Source organism: Hylobates moloch, unplaced genomic scaffold (genome assembly GCF_009828535.3).
Source record: "Hylobates moloch isolate HMO894 unplaced genomic scaffold, HMol_V3 SCAFFOLD_8, whole genome shotgun sequence".
NCBI classification, from domain to species: Eukaryota; Metazoa; Chordata; class Mammalia; order Primates; family Hylobatidae; genus Hylobates; species Hylobates moloch.
The window spans coordinates 82,114,235-82,135,925 of NW_026652283.1; the positions used below are offsets into that span (position 1 = coordinate 82,114,235).

At 48.5% G+C, this 21,691-nt stretch overlaps 1 protein-coding gene across 2 annotated transcripts in view; it reads right to left on the reverse strand.

The window, feature by feature from the left end:
- Positions 1 to 3,718, reverse strand: part of PTPN23 (protein tyrosine phosphatase non-receptor type 23) — a 33,695-nt gene extending 29,977 nt beyond the window's left edge. The window contains exon 1 of one of the 2 annotated variants that reach the window (XM_032161746.2): positions 3,472 to 3,718. In XM_032161746.2, the coding sequence (XP_032017637.1) occupies positions 3,472 to 3,555 (84 nt within the window). In that variant the 5' untranslated portion in view covers positions 3,556 to 3,718. The remainder of the gene's footprint in view (positions 1 to 3,471) is intronic. The other variant, XM_032161748.2, reaches the window with a different exon arrangement.
- Between the last annotated feature and the right edge of the window lie 17,973 nt (positions 3,719 to 21,691).

The window sequence follows — 21,691 nt, forward strand, 5'->3', positions numbered from 1 at the left end:
CAAAAAAAAAAAAAAAAAAAAGAAAGATTTGTCAAAAGCCCAGCACTTTCAAACAACGAACCCCTTTACCTGTCTGGAAAACTCCTATTCGTCCTTTAAAATCCATCTCTGGCAAGCCTTCCCTGATGGCCCCTCCTCAGGCTGGTATTTCTATACACTGCAAATACTTCTACTCTTTTTCTTTTTTTTTTTTTTTGAGACGGAGTCTCGCTCTGTTGCCCAGGCTGGAGTGCAGTGGCACAATCTCGGCTCACTGCAAGCTCCGTCTCCTGGGTTCATGCCATTCTCCTGACTCAGCCTCCCGAGTAGCTGGGACTACAGGCACCCGCCACTATGCCCGGCTAATTTTTTGTATTTTTAGTAGAGATGGGTTTTCACCGTGTTAGCCAGGATGGTCTTGATCTCCTGACCTCGTGATCTGCCCGCCTTGGCCTCCCAAAGTGCTGGGATTACAGGCGAGAGCCACCGCACCCGGCCTACAAATACTTCTACTATTAATGTCATCACTATAATTTTTAAATTTCCTTTATGAATTCCTTGAAAAAAAAAAGGGTTGTCTCTTATTTGTCTGCTTATCAGGGTTCAGCATAGTACTTAACCAGTTGATGTAAACAGAACCAATTTTCACCCTTCTATTCTAAATTAAATTCTAACCCTCAGCTCCAATTCACTGGCAGAGGTTCCCACAGCTCAGAGCAAGGATAAAGAAGGACAAAGGTACCAGTGGCAGAAGGCAGAGAAAGGGCTCTGCAGTTGGGGAAGGGGGTGCAGGACCCCAGGCTGCAGTGGTGTCTGCACAGTCTCCTCCAATGTCTGTGGAAGGAATTGTTTCGTATCTGATACCACCTCGGGCTAAAGGGCTAATGAGCAACTCCTCTCCTGGAGGCCCAGGTGCATCGAGGGAAGTCACTGGTCACACAATACCCTTTGGGCTCGGTGTGAATGGTCAGAGCAGCAAAGGCTAAGTTCAAACAAAAATTCTTCCTAGGAGTTTCTGGGCCAAGATTTTATCTACTGCATTCCCATATATTTATGGTCACCATCTCTAAATTTCCGCTTAGCTGTAATTCAATCATTTGAGAAACATTTTTCTGACTGCCAACTATTTAGAGGGTACACTGTTAGGCTCTGGGGAACACAGAGATGCTTCTCAGGTAACATATACTTTAACAGGGGGGTTAAAACACAGCATACATAACTGTCACCAGGGAAAGGATGAAAAGAGTTAAGGAATTAAGAGAAGAGAAAGATTAATCCAGGTAGAAAGATTAAGAAAGGCTCTGCAGAAAGGAGAGCTTAAGTAGACCTTGAAAGTTGGATGAGAGACAAGAAAATGAATTCACAGAGATTGAAGAAGGGCACCTCACCACCCCACAGGGCAAAATGAGAGCTCTTCTAGGCAGGAAGAATTCCATGACCAAAGGCACAGAAGAGGAAACAGAGTATGGTAAGGAAACAGCAAGTGACTGAGAACAGAATCTAGGGTACCACTATCAGATGCACACAGTAGATGAAGCACACAGTGGGGACTCAATAAATGCTGAAAGAACTGGGATAAGTCTAATGGAAAACTAAAGATACTGGCTCTATTCCAAGACTCTGTCAAAAAAAAAAAAAAAAAACAGATACTGGATCTATTCTATAAAATAGAAAACAGGAGTTTTGGCCAGGCATGGTGGCTCATGCCTGTAATCCCAGCACTTTGGGAGGCGGAGGCGGGTGGATCACGAGGTCAGGAGATCGAGACCATCCTGGCTACACGATGAAACCCCCTCTCCACTAAAAATACAAAAAATTAGGCAGGCGTGGTGGCAGGTGCCTGTAGTCCCAGCTACTTGGGAGGCTGAGGCAGGAGAATGGCATGACCTCGGGAGGCGGAGCTTGCAGGGAGCTGAGATCCCACCACTGCACTCCAGCCTGGGTGACAGAGTGAGACTCCGTCTAAAAAAAAAAAAAAAAAAGAAAAAGAAAACAGGAGTTTTGTTGTGTCTTAGAAAAATTCATCCAATTGTATTTGTATGAAAGAGCAGATGAAGGCCTGTAATCCCAGCACTTTGGGAGGCCAAGGCAGGCGGATCGGGAGTTCGGGACCAGTCTGACCTGAGGTCGGGAGTTCGAGACCAGTCTGACCAACATGGCGAAACCCCATCTCTACTAAAAATACAAAATTAGCCGGGCATGGTGGCGCATGCCTGTAATTCCAGCTACTCAGAAGTCTGAGGCAGGAGAATCGCTTGAACCCGGGAGGCTGACGTTGCAGTGAGCCGAGATCCTGCCACTGCACTCCAGCCTGGGCAACAAGAGCGAAATTCTGTCTCAAAAAAAAAAAAAAAAAGGTAAAAAAAAGAAACAGCAGATGAAGAAGAGAGCAACGTCTGGACAACAGTTAACAAAAGTCTAGAATGTTGGATCAATTACCCTCATTTCCTGGGCCCAAGAGGCTAGATGATGGATTCAAACACTGTCTGAACTAAGGCAATGGTGTATGGAGAGAAGAGGGGAGACAGCTTCTTGGGAAACTACTTCCAAACCCATTTTCTTTTTCCTATTTGTTTTCCCAAGCATCTCGCTAAGTGATGCACCATCTAGACTGGGGCTTACTCTGGCATCTGCTGTGCTAAGCCCACAAGGCCCACCACCTGCGACGGCCTCCTGGTTGTTCTTTTTCACTTCTGCTCTAGCCCTCAGTGCTACCAATACAGCGGATGTCTCGGAGGGCACCTGTGTTCAATCACCATACCTGGACCTCTCCACAGAAGTTCCTTGCCTTAGTCAACGCCAAACCTGCCCGTCTGTTCTTCCAATACAGTAAGATTTCTCTGAGCTCTACAACACTGTTTATGCCCTCCAGTCGGTTACGAAAAGCAGTAACCCTCCTAAAAATGTCATGGAATTGTATTGTTTGGTCCAAAGAGACTCCCGAATGGGAGACCACACAGAATCGCAGCAACTGTAAAACAAACCCCCACCGCAGGGGTCGGGCATCTCCCTGGGCCACCGGGGCTCACGTCTGAAACACACGCCCTGAGCCATCCCCAGTGTCTGTCCCAGGCGGGTCGTGGACTTGACAGCGCACCGAGGGCCGGGCGCAGCAGAAGAATCCGCACGGTCAGGGCCGCCCACCGCTCCCGCGCGGGGCGGTCCTGGCATGGAGGAGGGGCGGGGCAGAACTGGGTCCCGAGCGTCAGAAGGAGGAAGTGTGGTGCCTCAGTGGGAACTGCGGATGACTCGAGGAAGAAGTCGGGTAGCGGGTTCAGATGAGGATGCAGGTGCTAGCACGGGGCTATCGGGGAGAAGAATGGCCTGCGGGCGCCGGGGTGTGGGACAGGCTGAGGAAAACCGGGGGAGGCCCCTCCTCGCCTCACCGGACCCTGCGACCCGGCCTGAGGTGATGGCGCGCAGGGGGGCGTCACGCGCTGGCAGACGACGGAGATACGCGGCGGATGGGGGGAAGATGGAAGGCAAGCTCACCTTCTTCACAGCTGGCTGGAAGTGAAAGTCACCAGCCTCCTTCAGGTCCAGCCAGATCATGGGCATGCGGGGCACGGCCTCCATGGCGGCTGGCACCCGCCTGCCACCCGGCCACTCCCGTAGCTACTGCAGCGGCTGGCTCAGCCACGAGCCCAGCCCCGCCCCTTCGCGCCGGAAGTCACTGGTCACGAGAGGGAATGAAAAATTCCACCGGCCTGCCGGGAGTTGCAGTGCCCCCCAGCCCCACGCCCGCGTGGTCTTTTGCGCAGGCGCAGTCCCTGTTGCGCATGCTCAGCCTTATTCTCGCGGAGGGAGTAGTGCGGACAGGTGCTCGCCAGCCCGAGGCGAAAGGGTTTCTGGGATAGTAGTCTTCCTCCTCTGAACTGAGAGGCGCGGGGCGAGCTTATTCCCCCTTCCGGGGCCAAGCCCACCTGCCGGTCCTGCCCGCCGCGCTCCTCTCTCCTAGGAAGAGCATGAGACCTCACCTATGAACTTGCCCTCCTAAGTATTGTCAAGGGCCGTGGAGGACTAGCGCTGTGGTAGAGATGACGTGGCGGGCGGGCCGCTGGGAAGAGAGGACGCGAAAACGGGCCTTAGAGAGGGTACGGAGGGGACACCTGGCCTGAAGGAGTCGGGGCTGAGAGCAGGGGGTTTCATTCCCAGTGCTGCGAAGGCTTTCGAGCTTTGAAACAGAAGAATGACTGACCGGAGACTGGCCTACTCAGCCCAGCCTAGGAGGCCGGGCAGTGCCCAAGGGAGACGGACGATAGGGAGGGAGCGCCTGGATGGGGCGTCTCAAGCGGAGCGAGGAGGCCCCGGGCCCTGTGGGGAAGTGGGTGAGGGAAGGTATCTGGCCAGGTGAGCACCCAGGGACTCCCGCAGTATCTGGAAGACCACGGAATGGAGAGCACCTGTTGCCTCTGGAGAGGGGACCTGTAGAGCAGGAATTGTTAAATCATATGGCTGTATCACCTACTTTTAGAAACAATTAATAGGCTACTCGGGAGGCTGAGGCTGGAGGTTCAATCGCTTGAACCCGGGAGGCGGAGATTGCGGTGAGCCTAGATCGTGCCACTGCTCTCCAGCCTGAGCGACAGAGCGAGACTCCGTCTCAGAATAATAATAGTAACAACAGAAATAAATAACAGAGAATGGCCTGGAGATAGTGAGTGCAAAAGTGCGAGCTGGGAGACCAGTGAGCCTTTTGTAGTCTTCCAGGAGACAGGTGATTATGGCTTGGAGCAGAGGGAAGTAAAAGGTGAGCAAAGAAATATTTTGCCCACTTTGAGAAATATTTGAGGAATATTTTAGAGACAAAAGTATCAGAACTTGGAATAGATGGATGTAAGGGCATGAGGACGTCGAATATGATTTCCAAGCTTCTGGCCTTGCTGTGGGGCTGTTTACTGATAAGGGAAAACAGGGGAAGAGCAGGTTCAGGTCCATGTTAAGCTCGAGGTCAAGGCCTTTGACTCGTTCTGGATGAAATGGAGACCACGATGCCGGGCGCGGTGGCTCACGCTTGTAATCCCATCACTTTGGGAGGCCGAGGCGGGCGGATCGCTTAAGCCGGGGAGTTCAAGACCAGCCTGGCCCACATGGCCAAACCCCGTCTCTACAAAAAATACAAAAATTAGCAGGACGTGGTGGCTCACGTACACCTGTAGTCCCAGCTACTCAGGAGGCTGAGGCGGGAGGATCCTTGAGCCCGGGAGGCAGAGGTTGCAGTGAGCCGTGATTGTGCCATTGCAGCGACAAAAGTGAAACCATGTGTCAAAAAAAAAAAAAGGAAAAATTGTGGAGACTGTGGGATGTGGGTGGGATCTGGGATTCTAAGACAGGCTTCACCCACAAGGTAGAGCCCAGGTCCCTTTGTTATGAGACCTCAAACCCTTTCAAGACTTAGTCAAGGGCCTAGCTTCATTCCAGTTGGAGTTAGAGCAGAAGAAAATGAAATTACATGAATGTTCATAGCAGTACCATTTCACAGTAGCCAAAAGGGAGAAGCAATCCATGCATTGATGGATGGATGCATGAATAAAGATGTTGTATGTACATACAATGGAATATTATTCAGCCTTAAAAAGGAATGAAATTCTGTTACATGCTGCAACATGAATGAACCCTGAAGACATTATGCTAAGTGAAATAAGCCAGTTGCAAAAGGACAAATACTGTATTCTGCTTATTTGAGATACCTAGTTAGTCAGATTTATGGAGACAGAAAGTAGAATGGTGTTTGTTGGGCCAGGGGAGGGCAGAATGGGGAGTTACTGTTTAATGGCTGTACAACAGTCTGAACAATTTAATGCCACTGAACTGTATGCTTGAAACTGTAAACTTTGTGGCCGGGCACGGTAGCTCACACCTGTAATTCCAGCACTTTGGGAGGCCAAGGCGAGTGGATCGCCTGATTTGGGAGTTCGAGACCAGCCTGACCAACAGGGAGAAACCCCATCTCTACTAAAAATGCAAAATTAGCCAGGTGTGGTGGCGCATGCCTGTAATCCCAGCTACTCAGGAGGCTGAGGCAGGAGTATCGCTTGAACCCGGGAAGCGGAGGTCGTGGTGAGCCAAGATTTGCGCCATTGCACTCCAGCCTGGGCAACAAAGAGCAAAACTCCGTCTCAAAAAAAAAAATTGTAAACTTTGTTAGGTATATTTTACCACAGTTTAAAAAAAAGTAAAATATAAGACCTTGCAAATAATTTATTTAAAGAGAAAGAAAAATTTTGCCAGTTCTTCCAGCATCTTAGAACAGCTTGTTTCTGGAAGACTTTTTTTTTTTTTTTTTTTTTTTTTGAGACAGAGTCTCGCTCTGTTTGCCAGGCCAGAGTGCAGTGGTGTGATGTCGGCTCACTGCAGCCTTGGCCTCCTGAGCTCACTCAATTCTCCAACCTCAGCCTCCCTAGTGGCTGGAGTACAGGCATGTGCCACCAGGCCTGGCTAATTTTTTCTTGTATTTTTTGTAGAGATGGGTTTTTGCCATGTTGCCCAGGCTAGTCTTGAACTCCTAGGCTCAAGCAATCTGCCTGTCTCAACCTCCCAAAGTGCTGGGATTACAGACATGAGCCACTGCTCCCAGCCTGTAAGACCATCTTGAGGTCACCTGGTCAGAGGTAGAGACATTTCGGGCAAAGCCGGGCATGGTGGCTCACACCTGGAATCCCAGCACTTTTGGAGGCCAAGGCGGGCGGATCACTTAAGGTCAGGAGTTCAAGACCAACCTGGTTAATATAGTGAAACCCCATCTCTACTAAAAATACAAAAATTAGCTGAGTGTGGTGGCATGTGGCTGTAGTCCCAGCTACGAGGGAGGCTGAGGCAAGAAATCGCTTAAACCTGGGAGGTGGAGGTTGCAGTGAGCCAAGATTGCACCACTGCACTCCAGCCTGGGTGACAGAGCAAGACTCTGTCTCAAAACAAACACAAGAAAGAAATTATGGGAAGGCCCACACCCTGCAAAACTGCCCTAACACAATTTGTAGTAAGTAAAATACAAAAGCATAAAGCAGCCTAACTTGGGGCTTTCTGATGGTGAGGCAGTGGTCAGTCATAAGGGAGCTGCAAGACCTAGGCACAATGGCTGAGTCCAGAGCAGGCTGGGAATTGGGAGACTACATCATAGCATCACTGAGCAAAGAAGGAGGTGGCCGTTTGGCCACAAGACACAGACAGCCCAGGACCCAAACTTGAGGCCAGCAAGGGGTCAGGATTAAGCTGTTGCCATTCAGTATGGGCTGGAACAGGAAGTGAGAGAGGAAGGGGAGAAGTAGGAACCCCTAAATTGGGCCTTGCAAGACAGAGAAGACCTATAGAGATGGGCATTCCAGGTAGGTGGAATCGCAGATGCAAGAGGGAGCTCTGGCTAGGCTCCAGGATTCAGGAGAGCTGGGCAGATGGGTCCGTATCTCATGAGCTTCCTAGGGTGATAGCTTTGGCCCTACTGCCTTTCCTTCCCCTGGCCTCCCCTCCCAAGGTGGAATGGGAACACTTTGTCCCCACATGGTGCTTCTGGAGTTGAACTACGACAAATGAAATAAATTATTCTGTGAGTTCCGGGGTGTATTCATTTGCTAGAGTGGCCATAAGAAAGTACTACATACTGAGTGGGTTAAGCAGAAATGTATTTCCTCACAGTTCTGGAGGCTAGAGGTCTAAGATAAGGTATTAGCAGAGTTGGTTTCTTCTGAGGCCTCTCTCTTTGGCTTGTTAAGAGCCATCTTATCCCTGGGCCTGGTGATCCTGCCTTTAAATTCAGTCACATTCTGAGGTACTGGAGGTTAGGACTTCAAACATGAAATGGGGAGTAATGGAGGGGGCACATTTAGCCCATAACACAGGGTCACAGTGACGTGAAGGGCAATTGGTGTGAAAGGCATCAAAGACCAAGAGGAACTTCACAGGCCTCGAATCCTGAGAGCAGGGATGGGTTGGTGGAGGTGAGACGGCAGAAAGGGTGACTCCTCACTCCGGGGCAGGGAGTGCCCTCCTAACATGTATTTCCTGGCAGAGTTGGGAGTTAGAAGCCTAAGACTTGATGGTCCTGGGGAAAAGTCTGCCTCATCACGAGGGGGCAGCACACCCTTTTCTCAAGACAGCCTCCCCATCACACCCAGCAGAGTCGGATGGGCCCTTAAAAACACACACACCCTTCCCCATTTTACCAATATAGAAACCCAGGCCTGGACTGGGGAGGGGACCACCCAAAGTCTCTCAACAAGTGAATATAAATGAGTCTGGGCTGCACTTTGGGATGCAGAGGCAGACAGATCACCTGAGGTCAGGAGTTCAAGATCAGCTTTGCCAACATAGTGAAACTCCATCTCTACTAAAAAATACAAACATTAGCCGGGCATGGTGGCGGGCACCTGTAATCCCAGCTGCTTGGGAGGCTGAGGCAGGGGAATTGCTTGTACCCGGGAGGCAGAGGTTGCAGTGAGCTGAGATCATGCCACTGCACTCCAGACTGGAGACAGAGCGAGACTCTGTCTCAAAAAAAAAAAAAAAAAAAAAAAAAAGAGTCTGGGCTGGACATGAGTCTCATCTCTCTCAGTTCTTTTATTCAACAAATATTTATTCAACACCCACAGTGTCCTAGACATTGTTCTAGGTGCTGTTGAACAAAACAGGTAAAGACCTCTGCCCACATGAGGTCCCATTTTAGGGATTGACATAAACATTAACACAATAAAGAATAGACAGTATGTTAGATGGCAACAACTGCTGTGGTTGCAAGAAAATCAAACAGGGAGAGGAAGGTGGGAGTATAGGCAGGGGACAATGCAATTTTATATTGGGTGGTCAGGGGAGGCTTCACTGAGAAGACGCTATTTGAGTGGAGATCTGAACGAAGTGAAGGAGCAAGACGGCATAACTAGGGGAAGAGTGTTTCAGAAAGAGGGAACAGCAAATGCAAAGGTCTTGAACCAGGACTGTGTCTGGCATACCTGAAGAACAGCAGGGAGGCCAGAGTGTCTGAGGTCGAGTGAGTGTGTAGAATAGAGGAGATGGGGTCACAGAGACAATGAGGAGGGGTGAGGTGAGGGGTTGCAGATGGAGTCGGATCTCGAGACCATGATGAGGACGTGGGTTTTCTTTGGACAAGCTGGGGAACCATGGGGAGGGTTTGAATAGACCTAGGGATATGATCTGGCCTATGTTTGTTTAAGGGTTACATAGTCTGAGTAGGGGATTAGAGGAAGACCCCTACCAAAGATTCCTAAGACAACACTCTGGGCTCTGTAGAGGGGAGAGTGGAGACAGGAGAACTGCGTCACTCAGATCTAGCTTTCAGGGTCGTCATAGTCAGATCTTGGTATGGACACACGCAAGAGACATGAAGGAGACTTTTGAAAGGAACATACCCCTGTGGTTTGCAGTATTCAGGCCAGTTAAGGGGGCCAGATCACCCCCACAGAATGGGGTAGGGATAGTGTGAAACCAGAGGGGACAGAGCTTAACGGGGCTCGTGAGGAGGGAAGGTTTCCTGGAAGAAGAGACGTGATCCATAGGCTCGGTGCAATTCCTGCCAAACTCCCAAGTTTTTTTGTGAGAAAGTTGGCATACTGTTTCTCAAATTTATATGGAAAAGCAAAGACTGTAGAAGAGCCTAGACAGTCTCTTTCTCTTTTTTTTTTTTTTTTTTTTTAAGAGACAAGGTCTTGGTCTATTGCCCAGGCTGGAGTGCAGTGGCATGATCCTAGCTCACTGCAGCCTGAAACTCCCAGGCTCAAGTACTCCACCGGTCTCAGCCTCCTAAGTAGCTAGGACTACAGGTGTGTGCCACCATGCCTGGCTAATTTTTAAATTTTTTGTGGAGAAGGGTCTTGCTATGTTGCCCAGGCTGGTCTCAAACTCTGGCCTCCAGTAATCCTCCTGCCTTAGCTTCCCAAAGTACTGGGATTATAGACATGAGCCACTGTGCCCAGGCACTAGACAATCTTGAAGAGAAACAAAATGAGCAGACCTGTTTTACCAGATATCTAGGCCTGCTAGAAAGGTCAGTAATTGGGACAGTGTGGGTGTTTGTTCAGGAATGCAACATTAGACCCTCAGAACTGAACAGAAAACCCAGAAATATACCCAAGGCATCCACATCTACTTAATGGATTCAGAGGTAGTATTGCAGGCCAGTGAGGGAGGATGGCTACTGAATAAATGATGCAGGCTAACTAGTCATCCATATGAAAAAAGAAAAACAAATTGGAGTCTGTTACAGGTTGAATTGTTCCCCTTAAAAGATATATTGAAGGCCGGGCGCAGTGGCTCACGCCTGTAATCCCAGCACTTTGGGAGGCCGAGGCGGGTGGATCACGAGGTCAGGAGATCGAGACCACGGTGAAACCCCGTCTCTACTAAAAATACAAAAAATTAGCCGGCGCGGTGGCGGGTGCCTGTAGTCCCAGCTACTCCGGAGGCTGAGGCAGGAGAATGGCATGAACCCGGGAGGCGGAGCTTGCAGTGAGCCGAGATCGCGCCACTGCACTCCAGCCTGGGTGACAGAGCGAGACTCCGTCTCAAAAAAAAAAAAAAAAGATATATTGAAGCCTTAGCACCCCCCACCAGTATCTGTGAATATGGCCTTATTTGGAAATAAGGTCTTTGTAGATATAATCAAATTAAGGTGAGGTCATACTGGATTAAGATAGGTTCTAATCAGGCCAAGCATGGTGGGGCTCACACCTGTAATCCCAGCACTTTGGGAGGCCAAGGTGGGTGGATCACAAGGTCAGGAGTTCAAGACCAGCCTGGCCAAGATGGTGAAACCCTGTCTCTACTAAAAATACAAAAACTAGCTGGGCGTGGTGGCAGGCACCTGTAATCCCAGCTACTTGGGAGGCTGAGGCAGGAGAATCTCTTGAACCCGGGAGGCAGAGGTTGCACTGAGCTGAGATTGTGCCGGTGCACTCCAGCCTAGGCTACAAGAGAGACAACAAACAAACAAACAAAAGCCAACTAATAGATGTATGAGATATGAGGAAGGATAAAATTAGAAAATCACTGTTTGGCAGCCATATTAATAATTCGACAAAAATCATCAATGGACATAAAAACCAGTAGACTTGAGAAATAAAGTAATAGGGTAATTACACAGTCCATGGTATCTCCCCTAGATACTTAAAAATCACAAAGGGAAAAACAGTAACTTTATATGGAGAAACTTAGTAGACCTCACCTTACCCATGTGATGAAGTTTAATATCACCAGCAATGAGAGAAATCTAGATCATGTGCCTTCTGGTATGATGCTCTGAGGACACAGTACCCAAAATGCATTACCTTAATCTAATCACGAAGAAACATTAGACAATCCCAAATTGAAGGACATTCTATAAAATAACTGGTCTATCATCTCCAAAAAGTCAGTCTTATGAAACACAAAGAAATACTATTCTAGATTAAAGTATAAAGAGACATAGACATAACCTCTTTAGTATACTAAAGAAGAATAACACATGATGTGGGATGTTCTTTTTGCTCTAAGGAAGCAGTCCCCAACCTTTTTGGGACCAGGGACCGGTTTCATGGAAGATGATTTTTCCATGGATGAGGGGCAGGGGATGGTTTCAGGATGAAGCTATTCCCCTCAGATCATCAGGCATTAGATTCTCATAAGGAGCACACAACCTAGATCCCTCACCTGTGCAGTTCACAATAGGATTTGTGCTCCTATGAGAATCTAATGCAGCTGATCTGACAGGAGGTGGAACTCAGGTGGTAATGCTCGCCACCCACCACTCACCTCCTGCTGTGCAGTTCCTGACAGGCCATGGACTGATACCAGGGGCTGGGGACCTCGGCTCCAAGGGACATTACTAGTATGAGTGATGAAATCTGAATAACGTCTGTAGATTAGATAATGGTAGTGTTTCAGTGTTAATTTCCTGAATTTGACAGTTGTTCAGTGGTAATGTTTACATATAGGAGAATGTTCTTGTTTTTAAGAAATATACACTGGGGCAGGCACGGTAGCTCACACCTGTAATCCCAGCACTTTGGCAGGCCAAGGCGGGCAGATCACTTGAGGTCAGGAGTTCGAGACCAGCCTGGCCAACATGGTGAAACCCCATCTCTATTAAAAATACAAAAATTAGTTGGGTGTGGTGGTGTGTGCCTGTAATCCCGGCTACTCAGTAGGCAGAGGCAGGAGAATCACTTGAACCTGGGAGATTGCAGTGAGTAGATATTGCACCACTGCATTCCTGGGCAACAAGAGTGAAAGTCCGTCTAAAAAAAAATGAAATATACACTGAAGTATTTAGGAGTAAAAAGGCAGTATTCTGCCCCTTACTCCCAAGCGACTTGGGGCTCGCTCAGGAAAGGGGAGGGGAGATATGTGTGTATATATGGGGGCACTGAAAGAAAGAGAGAGGGACACAAATGTCAAATGTTAACATTTGGGGAACTGGGGTAAAGGGTATGAAGAAATTCTTTGCACTATTCATGCAACTTTTCGATGTAAGTCTGAGATTATGTCAAAATAAAAAGTTAAAAAGTAAAACAAGACATCATAAAGAAAAAGAACAGACAAGACTAAACTGGGAGAAGATATTTGTGAGACATAATCAAAAAAGGATTACCATTAAGGATATGTAAAAAAGTCTAATGAGTTCTCAAGAGAGACAAACAATCCAGTGGAAAAATGGGCACACAACTGGGATGGGAACTTACAGGAACAGCCAAAACCACATGGAAAGATGTCCAACCTCATAAGTAACCAGGAAAATGCAAACCCCAACTACACTGAGATGTCACTTGATACTCATCAGAATGATGCGTATACATCTGTCAATAATAAGTGTTGGTGAGATGGGGCTGTAGATAGGGCTGTGAATTGGTGCCACCATTTTGGAAAACTGGCTTTATTTTTATTTTTATTTTTATTTATTTATTTATTTATTTTTGAGACGGAGTCTCGCTCTGTCGCCCAGGCTGGAGTGCAGTGGCGCGCTCTCGGCTCACTGCAAGCTCCGCCTCCCGGGTTCACGCCATTCTGCTGCCTCAGCCTCTCCGAGTAGCTGGGACTACAGGCGCCCGCCACTACGCCCGGCTAATTTTTTTTTTGTATTTTTAGTAGAGACAGGGTTTCACCATGGTCTCGATCTCCTGACCTCGTGATCCGCCCGCCTCGGCCTCCCAAAGTGCTGGGATTACAAGCGTGAGCCACCGCACCCGGCCGGAAAACTGGCTTTATTTAGTCAAGTTGACACTATCAGCCCCTGTGACCTGCTGGGTGCCTGTATACCGTTGAAAGACTCCTGTGTACAGCACCAGGAGCTGTGTCAGGAAGGAATAGTCATAGCCACCCAAACAGGAAACATGGAGTCCTCCCCTGCTGCCATCTCCCATGGATGAGAATCCAGAACCACTGCATTACAGGTGGGGAAACTGAGGTGTGCGATGGGAATGGGGCTGTCCAAAACACCATGTGGGCTCTGAGGGAGGGCCAGAAGAGAGGTCTGCTGTGGCAGGAGAAGTGGAGAGGAGGATAACAGAAGGGGAAAGGGGAAAAGCGGGGAGCTTTCTTGGTCTCACACTTGGCAGAGTGGAGGCCAGAGCAGGAAGCATCCCCATCTTATTCCTTCCCTCCCAGCCACCAGCCAGGATCCTAGAGCTCGGGGAGGGGTCTCTGAGGCAGCCCTCTTCCACTGGCCTAGAGAGCAGTGGGGACCTTCCCCATCAGAGCAGAAAAGAGGCTGCTCAGTGGTGCAGCACTCCTCTTCCCTCCAGAGGGTCCCAGACCCTCCAGGAACTCTCGGAGCGCTGGGCACATTCTCCCTAGGAAAGGATCCAACATCCCGGGTTTGCAAATATTCAGGAAGGTTGGAAGCCTCTGAATCCATCCACAAAATCACAACCCCTCCCCAGCTCCCAGCCTAGCGGTTGGGTGGGCAGGGGGCGGGGCGGGGGGCGGGGGGTCACTCGGCCAGCAGATGGCGCCAAGGCCACAGTGTTGCCACAACACGGCCATAATCCTGGGGGGCCTTGGGTTGCACAAAAACACACTCAAATATTTAAAATCAGGGCTTTTTTTTGCTCAGGACCAGATTTAATTCTTATACAAGTGGCCCTTTGGTACCAGTGTCTGTGAAAGGAAAGGTAGCAATGGAGAATTTATTCCTCTCCTGGCTGGTACAAACTCCCAAGTTCAGGCCACTGAAAGGAAGGAAGGGCCTCCGGGGCAAATGGGGCCTTTGGGATTGCCTAAGTACATCCTCCGAGGTTTTCTGGTGCCAGGCAGTGAGCTACAGCACAGCAGAACGTGGTGGAACTTTGAGACATCCTCGCCTTTGCAGTGAGACCCTGCAGGCTGACTGGGCAGCACCCTCTTGAGGGTGCCAAAGCCACTGGGTCAGGACTGGGATCACCTGTGGGACTCTCAGATGCAAAGCCTTCCTAGCCAAGGTCTCTGTCTCCATGGGTAGTAGAGTGACTTGTATCCACCATTTGGGTTTTGGAACATCAGGTGATGCCCCATGTGGCCCCACTGTGGCCACAGCCGCTTTCTTCACCCCATTCAACTTGTGCAGGCCACTTAGGCAAGGGTTCCTAGAATCTGTGCCTGCCTCCTGGCTAATTCATTATAGCAAAGAGAAGCTGCCACTGAGGTCCAGAGCTTACACAGGCCCACCAGGGTTCTTTCATCAGTTCTTTAGCCCTTGTGAAAGCTGTTTGCTCCAGCCATCTTTTCAAGGGAGGTGTAGAGGCTTTGGGGACATCCAAAAGGAGTCACAGGTCTCAGCTGCCTGTAGTGCTGGCTCTGTGCGGAGAAGATGGGAATAATAATTGGAGTGGAACCGCTCACCTGAAAGGGATCTTTCATCTCCTGCAGGTGAAGACTTTTTCCAGGATGAGGTGGGGGAATCCACTTCCGGCTCTCTGCACCTTCCAGCTGTCACCCAACCTCAGGCCCCAGGGTCAAGTCACATGTGGGTGGGTCTTGGAGAAAGCTCTTGCTGGGTGCCTGGAATCCTTCTCTCGCCTTCTGCAGCTCAGGCCCCAGCAGCCAAACCAACATCAGACTGCCGCTCCTCCTCTGAGAGCAGAGCAGCCTGGGGGGTGACACTACCCTGGGGTGGATCCCCAGCACCTCCACTTACCAGCTCTGTGCCGGGTCCTGTTTTTTTTTTTTTTTTTTTAAGGATGGGGTTTCCCTTTTTTTCCCCAGGCCGAGGTGGGGTGGTGTGGCAGTTCACCACCACCACCCCCTCCTGGGTTCAAGCGATTCTCCTGTCTCAGCCTCCTGAGTAGCTGGGATTACAGGTACTCGCCACCACGCCTGGCTAATTTTTTTTTTTTTGGTAGAGACGGGGTTTCACCATGTTGGCCAGGCTGGTCTCGAACTCCTGACCTCAGGTGATCCACCTGCTTTGGCTCCCCAAGTGCTGAGATTACAGGCGTGAGCCACCACGCCCGGCCTGGGTCCCGTTCTTAACCTCCCAGTGCCTTTGTTTCCTTATCTGCAAAATTGAGTTAATGGTAGTCCCCTTGTCTATGCCTGGCAGGGATAAGAGCTCTGTGTTTGATAAGGGTCTCTGGTGTATCTCTGCACCATCACTGCAGCAAAAGCCACCATACCTGAAGCTTCCCCTACCTCCCACACTGGCCCATGTTGCCCATATTAGCTTTCTGTCTGCTTTATAGATGAAGAAACTGAATCCCAAAGAGATTGACTAAGAAGCAGTGGGGAAGTGGCAGAGGTGGGATTTGAACCCAGATCTATGGGACCCTGGAGCAGAGGAGGGGCTCATACAGCTGTACCCTGAAGCTGCTCTGGGTTGATTATCAAGCACAGGTTACTGAAGGGTTTTCATGTAGCTATAGCGGAGTTTGATCATTTGAACTCATACCCTGTAAAGTCTACCTATCAAAAACACATTTCTGGCTGGGCGCGGTGGCTCACGCTTGTAATCCCAGCACTTTGGGAGGCCGAGGCGGGCGGATCACGAGGTCAGGAGATCGAGACCACAGTGAAACTCCGTCTCTACTAAAAAATACAAAAAATTAGCCGGGCATGATGGCAGGCGCCTGTAGTCCCAGCTACTCGGAGAGGCTGAGGCAGGAGAATGGCGTGAACCCGGGAGGCAGAGCTTGCAGTGAGCCGAGATTGTGCCACTGCACTCCAGCCTGGGCGACAGAGCGAGACTCTGTCTCAAAAACAAAAAACAAAAAAAAACACCTTTCTTCCAGTTGAGAGCCTCCCACCTGAGTTCCCAAGACTGACTCTACTGCCTTCCAACCTCAAGTCTTTGGACATGTTATAGAGGCTTAGGGTTTGACAGGATCATAAAGGCTACAAGGTTTTGTCCCCACCCCTCTCCATTGGATGCCTGAGCCGTATATTTATTGCATTCATGTTGCTAATAACAGAAAAGCCCACTCAAACTAGCTCAAACAGTAAACTCCAGAGGCCCCTCCACCTTCAGGCAAAGTGTGACCCAGCAGCTCAGCGATATCAGTAAGGATTTGTTTCTTTCTCTCTCTCCTCTGTGCCTTCTGTGCTTCTGATCTCATTTTAAGGGCAGCCCACCTCATATCCGAGATGTTTTCTTTGTCACATCTAGTCAGGCTCCCTTGTTATTTCCAAGGAGCAGGAAATATCTTGGTCTGGTGCAGTGGCACACACTGGTAACTCCAGCAGTTTATGAGGCCAAGGTGGGAGGACTGCTGGAGCCTAGGAGTTTGAGATCAGCCTGAGCAACATAGTGATACCCCGTTTCTACCAAAAAATTAAAAAGATTCGCTGGGTGTGGTGGTGTATGCCTGTAGTCCCAGCTACTCAGGAAGCTGAGCAGAAGGATTGCTTGAGCCTGGGAGGTTGAGGCTACAATGAGCTAGGATTGTGCCACTGTACTCCAGCCTTGGTAACAGAGTGTCTGTCTCAAAAGAAAGAGAGAAGAAAGGAATCAGAAGAAGAGGAAAAAAAAGAAGATGAAGGAGGAGGAAAGAAAGAGAAAGAAAAAAGGAAGGAAGGCAGGCAGGCAGGCAGGCAGGCAGGCGGGCAGGCAGGCCGGCCAGGCAGGCCAGGCATGGTGGCTCACGCCTGTAATCCCAGCACTTTGGGAGGCCGAGGTGGGCAGATCACCCGAGGTCAGGAATTGAAGACCAGGCTGCTCAACATAGCAAAACCCTGTCTCTACTAAAAATACAAAAAAACTAGCCAGGTGTTGTGGCAGGCACCTTAATCCCAGCTACTCGGGAGGCTGAGGCAGGAGAATCGCTTGAACCCAGGAGGCGGAGGTTGCAGTGAGCCGAGATCGCACCACTGCACTCCAGCCTGGACAACCAGAGCAAAACTCCTCCATCTCAAAAAAACAAAAAAAAAAAAAGAAGAAGAAGAAGACGAGAGGGAGGGCAGGGAAGAAAGAAAGAGAAAGTGTTCTGTGTTCCCACCAAAAGTTTTGAGATGTATTCTAATTGGTAATCACATGCATACCCTGAACCACATTAATGGAGGGATGGGAGGCACTGGTAGACTTCGACTAAGTCTAGTTAGTCTAAGTTCCACTCCTAGAACCATGCAGATCCTCAAAAGGAAATTGGGGCCTGATTTGAAGGGAAAAAAGGTAGGGGAAATAGACGCTGAAGAGGCCAAGCATCAGATGGCCCCTACAGTTTCCTACGATTTTCCTGCCAATGGATTGTCCAGACATAGTTCAATGTCTCCCAAGCCGCCTCCGTCATGCTAGGCTCCAGCTGTTGTCAGGAGGCCTTTCCCATTGACATGTCTCCCTCTGAGAATCCAATCTCTGATTCTGGCTCTGAGGCCACAAAAACATTCTGGTTGTCTTGTTTGTCGCAGCCTTTCAAAGGCAGAGCCGGGAACTGAAATCTCCTTGTTGCTCCGCTCCTCTCCTCCAGGTAAATCTTCCAGTTTCCCATTATTCTACATAAGACTTGGCTGTGTAATTTGAACAAGTTTCCTAACTTTTGTTGTTATTGTTGTTGTTGAGACAGAGTCTCACTCTGTCATCTAGGCTGGAGTGCGGTGGCGTGATCTTGACTCACTACAACCTCCGCCTTCCAGGTTCAAGCGATTCTCATGCTTCAGCCTGCTGAGTAGCTGGGATTACAGGTGCACACCACCATGCCCAGCTAATTTTTGTATTCGTAGTAGAGATGGGGTTTCACCATGTTGGCCAGGCTGGTCTTGAACTCCTGACCTCAGGTGATCCGCCCACCTTGGCCTCCCAAAGTGCTAGGATTAGAGGCATGAGCCACCACACCTGGCCAACTTTTTTTTTTTTTTTTTTTTAAGAGTCAAGATCTTCGTCTGTCACCCAGGCTAGAGTGCAGTGGTGCAATCATAGTTCACTGGAGCCTTGAACTCCTGGGCTCAAAGAATCCTCCCACCTCAGCATCCTGAGTAACTGGAACTACAGGTGCATGCCACCACCCTTGGCTAATTTTTTATTTTTTGTAGAGATGGGGTCTTGCTATGTTGCCCAGGCTGGTCTTGAACTCCTGGGCTCAAGCAATCCGCCTCAGCCTCCCAAAGTGTTGGGATTATGGGAATGAGCCACCACACCCAGCCAGTTTCCTAACTTGTACAGGCCTCATTTTCCTCACCTGTCAGTGCTGGGGGCAATCTGAGCTTCTCAAACTGATGGGGAGTCACATATTGGGAGTGCAGAGTCCCTGAACAAACACACTACAGCATCTAAAGGCTTGATTTTACTGGAGTTTCTGCCCCACCGTGGAAATATTAATACAAAATGTTTCAATGTTAAAACAGTTATGGACAACTCAATAATAAAAAACATAATAATTTGGCTGGGCGCAATGGCTTACACCTGTAATCCCAGCACTTTGGGAGGCCGAGGCAGGTGGATCACTTGAGGTCAGGAGTTTGAAACTAGCCTGACCAACACAGTGAAACCCAGTCTCTACTAAAAATAGAAAAATTAGCTGGGTGTGGTGGCAGGTGCTTGCAATCCCAACTACTCGGGAGGCTGAGGCAGGAGAATCGTGTGAACCCGGGAGGTGGAGGTTGAAGTGAGCTGGGATTGCACCACTGCACTCCAGCTTAGGCAAAGCAAGACTGTCCCAAAATAATAATAATAATAGTAATAATAATAATTTTAAAATGTGCAAAGGACTTGAATAGGCATTTCTCAAAGACGATATGTAAATGGACAATAAGCATAAGAAAAGATATTCAACATCATTAGCTATTAGGAAAATGCAAATCAAAACCACAGTGAAATATCATTTCATACACACTAGGATGGCTGTAATAAAAAGAGGGGCAGACTGGGCATGGTGGCTCACGGCTGTAATCCTAGCAGTTTGGGGGCCAAGATGGGAGGATCATGTGAGCCCAGGAGTTCAAGACCAGCCTGGGCAACATAGTGAGATCCCATCTCTACAAAAAATTTTAATTAAAAAAAATTAGCCAGGTGTCATGACTTGCACCTGTAGTCCCATCTACTTGAGAGGCTGAGGTGGAGGATCGCTTGAACCTGAGAGTTCAAGGCTGCAATGAGTCATGATCATGCCACTGAACTCCAGCCTGGGCAACAAAGTCTGTCTCAGAAAAAAAAAAAGCGAGAGGGACAAATGTTGGCAAGAGTATGGGAATATTGGAACCCTCACAGATTGCTGGCGGAAATGTAAAATGACACAGCCTCTATGGGAAGCAGTTTGGCAGTTCCTCAAAAAGTTAAACATAGAGTTACCATATAACCCAGAAATTTCACTTCTAGCTATACATTTCTGGATAATTGAAAACATATCTCCATACAAAACCTCCTATATGAATATTCATAGCAGCATTATTCATAATAGCCAAACATGGAAACAACCTAAATGGCTATAAACTGATGAATGAATAAATAAAATGTGGACTATTCATACCACAGAATACAGTTCAGCCATAAAAAGGAATGAAGTACTAACACACGCCAGAACATAGATGAGCCTTGAAAATACCGCACTAAGTGTAAGAAGCCAGACACCAAATGCCACAGAATAACACGATTCCATTTACATGAAATGTGCTAAATAGGTGAGTCCATAAAGGCAGAGTGTATTGGTTGTCAGGAGATGGAGAGGAGGGGAACGTGGGAGAATGACTGCTAATGGTACAAAGTTTCTTTTTGGGGCTCATGACAATGTTCTGAACTGTACACTTTAAAAGGGTGTATTTTATGGTACATAAACTTTATCTCAATAAAAGGAGTTCCATTGAACTTTTTAAAAAGCTGGCTAGGGGCCTCATTTTCCTCATCTGTCAATGCGGGGGGCAATCTAAGCTTCTCAAGCTGACGGGGGGTCACATATTGGGAGTACACAGTCCCTGAACAAACACATCCATAGCATCTAAAGGCTTGATTTTACTGGAGTTTCTGCCCCACCATGGAAATATTAATACAAAATATTTCTTTTTTTTTTTTTTTAAGATGGAGTCTTGGTCTCTTGCCCAGGCTGGAGTGCAGTGGTGCGATCTCGGCTCACTGCAAGCTCCACCTCCTGGGTTCACGCCATTCTCCTGCCTCAGCCTCCCGAGTAGCTGGGACTACAGGCGCCAGCCACTACACCCGGCTAATTTTTTGTATTTTTAGTAGAGACGGGGTTTCACCATGTTAGCCAGGATGGTCTCAATCTCCTGACCTCGTGATCCGCCCGCCTCGGCCTCCCAAAGTGCTGGGATTACAGGAGTGAACCGCTGCGCCTGGCCAAATTATTATATATTTTATGTTGAGCTGTCCATAAATGTTTTGAGACTCTGTCTCAAAAAATAAAAAAATAAAAAAATAAAAAAATAAAAAGCTGGCTAGGCATGGTGGCTCATGCCTGCAATCCCAGCACTTTGGGAGGTCAAGGTGGAAGAATCGCTTGAGCCCAGGAGTTTGAGACTAGACTGGGCAACATAGTGAGACCCTTGCCTCCTCAAAAAATTAGTCAGGCTTGGTGGCGCATGCCTGTAGCTACAGCTGCAGAGCACCCAGCTACAGAGGGACAGAGCAGGACCCACCTCAAAAAAAGAAAAAAAAAGTTGCAGATGTATTGTGGAATAAAATGCGGACTCCGCATGGGCATTTTAAAAATACTTTTGTTATTTTTGTAAAACTGAAAGTTGTTTATTATTTAAAAATTTTTCAAATAATAAAAGCTAAAAGAAGAAACATAGAAATAAGCATTGTTAACTTTAGTGAACATCCTTTCAGATGCCCTACTAATGATATTGTTAGGATGTTGATTGGTGCTCACTTTTATACACAAGGAGTTATGCCTTAAATTGGGGGTTGGGTTGACATGCTATCTTCCTTGGTCTGCTCAATCCCCCTCTCTGCTTTTATTTTTATTTTTCCCACCCCATTTCCTATCCCATCCCATTTTCCACCCCCTCAACCTTTAATCTTTTAAAAAATACCTACAGTGGCATGATCATAGCTTATGCCATGAGCTACGAGTGTCTGTTCTCACACTTGAGCCTCTGACTCCTAGGCTCAAGCACTCCTCCCATCTCAGCCTCCTGAATAGTTAGGACTACAGGTGTGTGCCACCATGCCTGACTAATTTTTTAATTGTTGTGGAGATGGGCTCTTGCTGTGTTGGGGTCAGGCTGATGAACTCCTGGGCTCAAGCATTCTCCCTCTTCTGTCTCTGGAGTAGCTGGGACTATGGGCGTGTGCCACGACACCCAGCCCTTTAATCACTCTTACTGGCATTTTGGGGGTGTTAGAAAATGTGTATCATTTCAAGAGATGCATTCT